At 40.6% G+C, this 10,427-nt stretch overlaps 1 protein-coding gene across 4 annotated transcripts in view; it reads left to right on the top strand.

The window, feature by feature from the left end:
- Window positions 1-4,051: 4,051 nt before the first annotated feature.
- Window positions 4,052-10,427, top strand: part of GOLM2 (golgi membrane protein 2) — a 104,495-nt gene continuing 98,119 nt past the window's right edge. For 3 of the 4 annotated variants that reach the window (XM_042942172.1, XM_042942171.1, XM_042942169.1), the window contains exon 1: window positions 4,053-4,700. In XM_042942172.1, the coding sequence (XP_042798106.1) occupies window positions 4,374-4,700 (327 nt within the window). In that variant the 5' untranslated portion in view covers window positions 4,053-4,373. Of the gene's footprint in view, window positions 4,701-10,427 lie in introns of all 4 variants that reach the window. The other variant, XM_042942170.1, reaches the window with a different exon arrangement.

Genomic DNA, 10,427 nt, shown 5'->3' with positions numbered 1-10,427 from the left:
GGCTGATAGCTAAAGGCTCTCTGTTGGCAGCACTCCCAGCAGTTAGGGGAATAAGTCCTTCATGCCTGAAAGGGGATCTGGGTTGTGCATCATAGCATCCACCTCTCATGCATAACATCATACCCCCTCCTGTGCCTGTGGACAAATTACTAATTGATCATAGCATTCTTCCTCACTTAGCTCAGATACACTTTGTCAATTTTTTTATTTTTAGTACAGTAATTCAGGCATTGTTATTAATTGACTGGAGTTAGCACATAGCCTGTGGCCTTTTCCCCTTGCTATCCAAAACCTGGTTGATTTATGAATATAAAGGCCTGGACCCCTCCGACTCAGGACAACTCTGAAGGGCTGCAAAAGTTTAGAGCTCTATTGGCATTGGCTGAAGCTTTCACTGAGACTGCATAGCATTCCAACTCTCCCTCTGCCAATACCGTTTTCATCCTATTATGTTTTCTATTATGAATCTCCATCTCCATCTCAGAGCCTGTTTCCTGGGGAAAACAACCTGAAACACAATGTCTTTATTCACTTATTAACTGTTCTTAATTGGAAGGAAGATAATACATCTCAAGAAAAAGGAAACTCAGTTGTATTTGTTTGAGTCAACATTTTTTTTCTGTTTCTTGGTATCAGACTGACTACTGGCCATAGGAGAGCGTTTTATGCTGGGCCAATCATAATACCTTATCTCCCTGGCCACAGTGATGGGTATAAGTTGTGTGTAATGATCAGGCTTGGACAACCAGAATCCTTCCTTCATCATTTTTGTACTGAAAGCTAGAAGACAGACTTCCCTTGCTTTTCAGATCATGGAACTAGCAGGATGTGACCCTGGAGATGTTGGGGCCATATTTCTTGTCTGCAAAGAAAAGCACCATCTGAAGAAATAAAGAATAAAGCCAAGCAGGGGGGAGAAACAAAAAGACTGAATTATGGAAGCACTGAGTTCCCTATAGGTACCCCAGTTCCTGTTGCTCTTTCAATATTACCATGGACTATTCCAGTATGCTTCTAAAATATATATAACTCTTTGCTTTAACCAGTTTTGGTTGTTGTTTTTTTCCCATTTGCAATGGAAAGAACTTGCCTAACATATTTGTCTATTTTGTATTTCTATGAGCTGCCACCTTCTCTAATCTAGTCCTACCCAAAGTCATAAATATTGAGGAATAATGAGGTACCTGGCTGGCTCAGTTGGTAGAGCATGTGACTCTTGATCTTGGGGTTGTGAGGTTGAGCCCCACGTTGGGTGTAGAGATTGCTTAAAAGTAAAATCTTTAAAAGATATATTGAGGAATAAGCTATGAAATAATCCACTCCTCTGCTCAATTGCAGCATATAAAATTTTTTGAGTCAACATAAACTGAAGACATATGCCAAATAGTGTTCTGAGCTCAAAAAGGGTCTCGATTGCACAAGATAAATAAATGACATGATTGTTGCCCTTAAAGAAAACTCAATTTAAACACAAAATTCCTGTTATTCAACCTCACCTGCCACTTTATAATAGATGCTTACCCTGCAAATAAATCTTAAAACATTATTTCTCTGTGATTATACTGCCTTTTCAGCTATATGAACATATTTATGTCTACACATTATAACCTAAAAGATATCCCAAAAGATAGAAACTGGTGTTTGAAAAATAATTTTATTTTAGAGCAGTTTTAGAAATACAGAAAAATAGTGAAAATATTAAAGAACTCTCACATACCTCACATCCAATCTCCCCCATTATTAACACCCTATATGAGCATGGTACATCTATAACAATCAATTAATGCATTATTATTAACTAAAGTTCATATTTTATTCAAATTTCCTTCATCTTCCCCTAATGTCCTTTTTCTGTTCTAGGATCCTATCCAGGATACCACATTACATTTAGTAGTTATGTCTCCTCATGCTTCTTTTGCCTATGAAAGTTTCTCAGACTTTCCTTGTTTTTGATGACCTTGACACTTTGTAGGATTACTGGTCCAGTTGAGGCAATTGGAATTTGTGTGATATTTTTTCTAATGATTAGAGTTAAGAGTTTTGGGGAGGAAAACCACAGAGTGGTGCTCCCATCACATCATATCAAGGATACATACTAATAACATGACTTATCAATGTTGTTGCTAACCTTGATCACCTGGCTTAAGGAATTGACTTTTACTTGCATTTGTTTAATGCCTAATCCAGAACCATCTATAGGAAAGTGCTTATACACTGTCATGATGATATGTGGATTTGGTTCCTTTAGTAGGGAGAATAGCTTGAAGAGGTAACCATCAAAATGGAATAAAAAAATTTTTTCCCTGGGGGCAGAGTCGAAATAGGGTTGGTTTTTAAGATCAGCCCTGCCACTTGCCAGACATATCACTTTAAGCACATTACTTCTGCATGTGTAAAGTGGAATAATGGACTAAGAAACAAATAGTTCTTTTAAGCATCTATTTAAAAAATGTATGTGAATGTGTTTTGTACAATATTAAATTTTTATATGTCAGAATCCCATATAAAAATGAAAACATTTTTGCAAGAGTAATATCTTAAGCAGTTAATACTATTTTATAGTTAATTTTCAACTGCTGGCTACACAAAGCAAGGCCATTATGAAGTTGAGGAAAAGGATACATGGGAAGGGTCATTATAGTCAATGATCTTCTATTTTTGCTTTGCTCCCTTTTGCCAAAGTCTGCTTGTCATTTGAGAGTGAAGGGGATTTATGTGATCTCATGAAGCTGGAGCAAAGAATTCAAGTTTGATGTGAACTAAAGATTAATAATTTTGGCATTACTTGTTTTTATGTAACAATGAGAGAGAAATCATCACTCTTAAAGGTGCAATAATTCTTCCAGGCTACTAACTTCTAGGCAAGTTACTTCATTTTTGAAACGGACAGGATGCATAGGATAATTATTCAAAGATGACAAGTCTTTTTGCCCTGATTTGAATGAAAATACCAAAGTTTTTTTTCATTCTTGAGATTTTATTCTTATGGAAGTTCTTGAAACTGAAGTTTGAAAAATAAAGCAACTCCATCTTCTCCTTAAACAGCCAATAACTTAAAAAAATTTTTTTATGCCACGACAAAGGAAATCTGCAGAAAAAACAAAAGAGGTGGGGCTTTTTCTTCCTCATGGTGATTAATGCTGAACGTATAGCAACGGTTAGCCTGGTATAATGCAAAGAGCAATGAAGTTAAGGGCACAGTGATCTGGCTCCAAGTCTAACAAGTCCCAAACAAGATACGGGACTTTGAGAAAGTTTCTGGAACAGTTTTTTGTATTAGATTCCTCATCTGTATAACTGTGTTGTTGAGAAGATAACATGAGACTAGGCATGCAAAAATAATTTGTAAAAGAGCTATTTCTAATTCAGAGTGTGCTGTCAGTAATAACATTAGTTATCATTCATTGAGGTAGCTTCTGGACTTTCTATTTGGAAGCCTGTCTCAAAGCAAAAAGCAGCACTAAGTTTAAGAACTCACACATTCTGAAGTTCTTCCCTTCCGTGCAAGGAGTAACCTTGGAAACCTGGCTGGCACCACCCCGTTCAGTTATAAAGCTTAGTTTTTCTTGATTTGTCTTTGTAATATTGGGAGCACCACTATTTTATGGTATTTGTTGTTTATTCTCCACATCGTCAGCACAGACGAGAAAATCTATCTACTGAAGCAAGTACAGAGCCCTTCTAGTCGCCCTTTCTGCCGCATCTCACCGACTGTTATCCCTACAAAGCGGTCGCAACCGCAGATGTCCTCAAAGACGAAAACTCTCACGAGGGTCAGGGTAGGGTAGGCACTCCCTGGACGTTGGGTCAAGGGAATCAGGGTAAAAAATTGAAGGGATTCGAATTCAGGTACAAGAGCTAACACAAAGCGCCAAAATTAACACAACACTCTTCCCAACAGAGATAACACTCGCGAGATAAGACTGCAAAGGGCGAGAGAAACTCACTTTCTCGCGAGAAGAGGGGGCGTCGGCGGAAACTAGGCAATGGCCCCCTAAGCGACCCGGACCCAGCCAATGGGCGGGGCCAGAGTTAAATCCGCCCCCTTCCGGCACCTTTCCCCGCCCCCCAGCCCTGAGGTGTTGGGTCCCGGGTGCAGGCGGCTGAGTTCTCCTGGTTCTACCCGGATTGGGCAGGGTCGTTTTCAAAGCTTTGGGAACACGCTTTGGCCCGATTTGAGGAGGGGGGGGCGGGGAGGGGCCTGCGGCTTGCGGCCCCGCCCCCTTCTCCGGCTCTCAGGCGGGCAGATTGGCCCGCCTCCTCCTTCGGCCGGCCCTGGGGCCGCGTCCCCCAGGCAACTCAGCTACTGAGGCCTGAGATTCTGGCCGCAGGTGTCCGCGGCGAGGCCCCAGGGCTCAGCCTAGTTCGACCCCATGGTGGGTTTCGGGGCTAACCGGCGGGCCGGCCGCCTGCCCTCCTTCGTGTTGGTGGTGCTGCTGGTGGTGATCGCGGTCCTCGCCTTCAACTACTGGAGTATCTCCTCCCGCCACGTCCTGCTTCAGGAGGAGGTGGCGGAGCTGCAGGGCCAGGTCCAGCGCACCGAGGTGGCCCGTGGGCGCCTGGAGAAGCGCAATTCGGACCTCCTGCTCTTGGTGGACTCGCACAAGAAACAGATCGACCAGAAGGAGGCCGACTACGGCCGCCTCAGCAGCCGGCTGCAGGCCAGGGAGGGCCTGGGGAAAAGATGCGAGGATGACAAGGTAAGGACGAGCCCTCTCCTCTCAGTCCTCCTACTTTCCTTTAACCCGGCGTAGGGGCATTAGCCTACCGCGGCTGCTTTATGCCTTCCGGGATTGCAGCCTTGGAGGCTCCGCTTACCGCCAGTAAACCTTTTTCTATCAGACTTTTCCCGGTTTATCACTGCCACGTTCTCCAGTCGCTACCAGGCGAAACTGGCCACAAGTTCTGGTTCTCAAATGTGGCCTGTGTGTGGATACCGCCTTTTCTCCAAGCTCAGCTGCTGAGCTGGCAGTAGCAGTCATCTGGCCTATGTGGCTGCCTTAGGTTTACAGATACACAAATCTGGAGACTGCCAGGTTTGGTGTAGGTATTGTTGCCTTATCCTTATTCCGTGCACACTGATCAATATTAATTTCTTCGTTTAAAGAATGGGCCTCCTCAGACTCCTGTACCTATGTATATTTTAAGCAGTATGATTTTTATTAACCTCTGTAGGTGGATATATTAAGTAGTTGAAGAATCAGATGCTACAGCCTTTTTTTTTTTTTTTTTTTTTGGTGATCAAACGTTATGATAAATGGGCCCTGGAGCCGTATATGAGCCACACTTGTGACTTGGGCATAGTTAATCCAAAATTATGTACTCAATTTGAATTGTTGATGAAATTAGCCAAAAAGGAAGAATCTATAATAATGTTATAAGCAACAGAATCTCGTGTCAGTGTCCTTGCTATTCTTGAAAGAAATAAAAATGAAAATTTCCATGCTTAAGTAGCTCTTAGGGTTGGTGTTTTATGCAGATGGAATGCCATACAAAGTTTAAATTTAAAAAGTTTAAAGCTGTACTGTAACCAGACCTGCTACTAGTTTTTTTTCTCACCAGCATATTGGAGTTATATTATTATTTTTTATGTTAAATGTTTGTTTTTTGAGAGAGAGAGAGAGAGAGAGTGTGTGTGCCTGTGTCCACGCGCGCGCTCGCCCACGAATGAGCAGGGGAGAGGCAGAAAGAGAGAGAGAGAGAGAGAGAGAGAGAGAGAGAGAGTGAGAGAGTGAGAGAATCCCAAGTAGGCTCCGCACTGGCAGCGCAGAGCTGGTCGCGGGGCTCGAGCTCAGGAACCATGAGATCATGACCTGAGCTGACATCAAGAGTCCAACGCTCAACTCACTGAGCCACCCAGGCGCCCCTGAAGTTACATTATAAATTTATGACTTATGCCACTTCTGTTGGTATAGCAGAGTTGTGGAAATTTATGGGTGGACTAAGTAGATGCCTTTTTTTTTTTTTCTAGACCCTTCTTTGGTAATCTTCACATTGTTTTCTGTGTGTTCCTAAGCTTTTATTTTGTATATAAAAATCATTTATAGTAAGTCATTATAAATTAAAATCCCATGAGCTCCCAACTTCCCTATTGTCACCTGCCTACACCTTCTTATTACATGCAGATTGGGGCCCTTAGTTAATTGCCGCTCTGTAACCCTCTGCTTTCCCCCACAACAGACATCCTCTGACAGGAGCAACAGATCAGCAAATTTATACCCTTGCTATATACACTGAACTCTAAAGACTGAAAAATTCTCTTGAGTGGAGTAGGAAGAAATCTATGAAATTTTTGAGTATTAAAAGAAGGTCTTCAGATTTGGCTAGGCATTGCTATTCAAATTCTCTCCAAGCTGAGAGGAAAGATGACTTTTCTAGTCATTTATACTCTGGATTCCATTTCTTCCATCTACTGATCTGTTTTTATGTTTCTTTCAGTATGGTTTCACTTTTACCTTCAACCAGGTGCATGTGACCCCCATTCTAAATTTTTTTTTTTTTATTGCTCTATATGCTCCCTTCTCCCAACCAACCAATTTCTTTTTTTACTTTCACTGCTAAACTACAGTTATTGGTGGTCTCTAAATGCTTCATCTACTTCTTTTATCATTTCCATCCTAACCTTTTATATTCTGCCTGTCATCCTTCTTTTCTCCCCTTTCTCCTAAAGGTCACAAGTGACAGTTTTCCTAGTCCAATCAAAACACTTTTTATTCTCAATTTATTTAATATCTCAGTAGTTTAGTTTTGTTGATTGTCTCTTTAGAAACCATCTCCTTTCTTGCTTCTATAATATTGAATTATCCATATTTGCTTCCTACCTTCTTCACTGTATTCTTTATTGGATTTGTTTGTTTGTTTGTTTGTTTGCCTCCAGCCCCCTAATAATGGATTGTATTCTTGGGCCTTTGCCTTTGCCCCCCTTAGAGTAGTATTTCTCAAAATGGTGTTAAACAGAATACTTTCCTAGGAATTGTTTATAAGTGGTCAGGATTAAAAAAGGTAAGAGCTTTTTTCAAGATAAATGTTAAATACTGTAAGTAGAGGGGGCGCCTGAAGGGCTCAGTTGGTTAAGTGTCCTCCTGTTGATTTCAGTTCAGGTCATGATCTCATGGTTGGAGTCAGAGCTGACAGTGAGGAGTCTGCTTGGGATTCTCTCTCTCCCTCTTTCTCTCCTCCTCCTCTGCACTTGCTCGCTCTCTCTCAAAATAAATAAATAAACCTAAAGCACTGTAAATACTATAAGTAGAATATACTCTTCTTAGAGTTCATAATGCCTGCTGGTGTATAAAGGCTCTGAGAAATCTGTTGGTTAATAAGGCTGTTTAACTTTGTTTCACCTAGTCTCTCAGTTTATTTGATCACAGATTACTATTTTCATGGCCTACTTGTTATCATGGTACAGAAGAATCCAGCAAAGCATTGAGAAATGTTGCCCTAGGTATCTTAACTACTTCTGTTTAGTTAATTTTTTTTTTAACGTTTTATTTATTTTTGAGACAGAGAGAGACAGATCATGAACGGGGGAGGGGCAGAGAGAGAGGGAGACACAGAATGTGAAACAGGCTCCAGGCTCTGAGCCGTCAGCACAGAGCCCGACGCCGGGCTCGAACTCACAGACAGCGAGATTGTGACCTGAGCTGAAGTCGGATGTTCAACCGACTGAGCCACCCAGGTGCCCCTCTGTTTAGTTAATTTTATGCAACTGGCTCGCAAATCTAAATCTCTTACTTGTATGTCAGTTTCATATTTTGAGCTAGCGATAGCATCTTTGTTGGAGTGCTATGCATGTTTATTCTTTGAGCTGCTAACAGAAAGGGTCATGTTGGTCTAGATGAGCTGTAGATGAAATTTATCTGTTAGAGGTCTTTTGTTTATTGCCTCTACTCCCTTGATATCTGGGGAAGTATATGGTATCTTAAAAAACATTTCAAGCTTTGAAGACTGCAGATACAGCTTAGAATTCTAATTCAGTTTCTAACTGTGATGTTGGGCAAGTTATTTAACTACTTTGGATTCATTTCCTCATCTGTAAGATGGAGAGCTGAGTACTTACCTAGGTATTATACAGATCTGAGATCACATATATGTAGAAGTATCAAACTTGACATGTTACAGGTCAGATGGTAGAAAAAACAAAGCCTGAAACTTTCTTATTTTCTATAACAGATCTAAAATTCCCTCTGGATGGTGATAGTGTTGGAGGAAGAAGTAAATTGGACAATGAAAAGTGTCTCTTCTATTTTAAAACAGATTTGTTCATTTAATGTATTCTCTTGAGTAAAGGCTCTGCCTTTCAGGGTTTTTACCTATAGACACTGGTGGTGGCCTGCTCAGTATCCATTCACACCCCCCTTCATTTTTGCAGACCAGCCCTATTTTGTTTGGTATATATACTTGCCTTTGTGATTCAGGAGTAAGTCCTGATTGGTCTAAAGTGATTATGGTAATTTCATTATTCTTCCTACTGATTAATTTAGGAAGGAGCTTATGATGTGTGGCTGGTGAGTTGTGAGGGGAAGTTTCCTAATTCCTTAAAAGAATCGCACTTGCATCTCTATGGTATTCTTACCCCAAATCTAAAATCCTTAGTCTAATCACAAGAAAGCATGAGACAGACTCATACTGAGAGACAGTCTACAAAATATCTGACAAGAATCCTTCAAGAGTCTCACTTGAAGAGGTGGTCTTTTCTGCTGCCAGATGTTGTGCCTTCTGCATGTGATACCTGAAATGGAGACAACCAGAGTGCCAGGAGAGTTAGCTAGAGAATGAATGAGGCACTGAACATTATGGAGTAGAATGTTGCAATAGAATATTGGTACTTGTTATGTGAGATACAAAATGTTTCCTTATTGTTTAAGTCAGTCAAGTTGAGATTTCCTTAATTGCATCCTAAGGTGTCCTGTTAACATTCTCATTGTCAGGGTAGTGTCTGAGGGGTGGGTTAAGTTTCATATGTTCCCAAGGCAATGTGGGTAGTGACCTCAGATCTGCATATTTTGGGGGTCTTCAGTGGTCTTTATCTTATCAATAGTGTCTTTATCAAAGTATCAACAGTGGTGTTTGGATGACTGACACTAGGTACTTTTACTCTTTTTGAAGATCATGATCCTATGGAGGCATCACCTCCTGTATACTCCCCTCTTCCCAATAGATATTCCACACCAAAATTCTTTTGCCCTGCTGAGATGCCTTAGGTATGATGTGTGGATAGGGAGTGTTGGCAAGGTAGTCCCTTGCTCAGGCTTTCTTCTTCTTCTTTTCTTCTTCTTCTTCTTCTTCTTCTTCTTCTTCTTCTTCTTCTTCTTCTTCTTCTTCCTCTTCTTCTTCTTCTTCTTCTTCTTCTTCTTCTTCTTCTTCTTCCTCTTCTTCCTCTTCTTCTTCTTCTTCTTCTTCTTCTTCTTTTTAATTTTTTTAAACATTTATTTATTTTTGAGAGAGAGAGACAGAACGTGAGCAGGGGAGGAGCAGAGAGAGAGAGAGGGACACAGATCTGAAGCAGGCTCCAGGCTCTGAGCTGTCAGCACAGAGCCTGATGTGGGGCTCGAACTCACGAACCGTGAGATCATGACCTGAGCCAAAGTCGGACGCTCAACCAACTGAGCCACCCAGGCGCCCCTCTTCTTCTTTTTTTAATAAACATTTATTTTAGAACAATTTTAGATACATGGAATTATTGCAAGAGGGTTCCCATATACCCCACACCTAGTATTTCCTGTTATTAGCATCTTACATTGCTATGGTACATTTGTCATAATTATTGAACCCCTTTTGATACATTGCTATTAACTACAGTCTATACTTTATTCCAGTTTCCTCATTTTTTCCCTTATGTCCTTTTTCTGTTCCAGGATCCCATCCAGAGTACCACATTACATTGTCATTATGTGTCTGTAGGTTCCTTTTGGTTCTGACAGTTTATTCTTGATGACTTTGACAGTTTTGACAGGATTTCTGGTCAGATATTTCTCAACTGGGACTTGTCTGATGCTTTTCTCAGGATTAGATTGGGATTGTGGTTTTTATGGTTTTGGGGAAGAAGACCACAGAGGTAAAGTGTAATTCTTAATTACATCATATTAATGGTATATCTCTCAAAATGACTTATCACTGTTGATGTTAACCTTGATCACCTGGCTTGATCTGTTTGTCAGGTTTCTCTGCCTGTTTGTCAGGTTTCTCTACTGTAAAGTACCATAAAATTAGTCTTTTTTTTCTCCTTTTCCATAATGTACTCTTTGGAAGGAAGTTACTATGTGCAGCCCGCACTTAGTGGGAAATTATACTCTACCTCCTTAAGGTCAGAGTATCTACATAAATCATTTGGAATTCTTCTGTGTGGACCTTTGTCTCTTTTCCTTCATTTATTAATTTATTCAATCATTTATTTATATTAGTATGGACTCATGGATATTTATTTTATA

Source organism: Panthera leo, chromosome B3 (genome assembly GCF_018350215.1).
Source record: "Panthera leo isolate Ple1 chromosome B3, P.leo_Ple1_pat1.1, whole genome shotgun sequence".
In the NCBI taxonomy this organism is placed as follows: domain Eukaryota; kingdom Metazoa; phylum Chordata; class Mammalia; order Carnivora; family Felidae; genus Panthera; species Panthera leo.
Note: the sequence above shows the minus strand (reverse complement) of the source record. Positions and strands in the feature narration are given on the sequence as shown.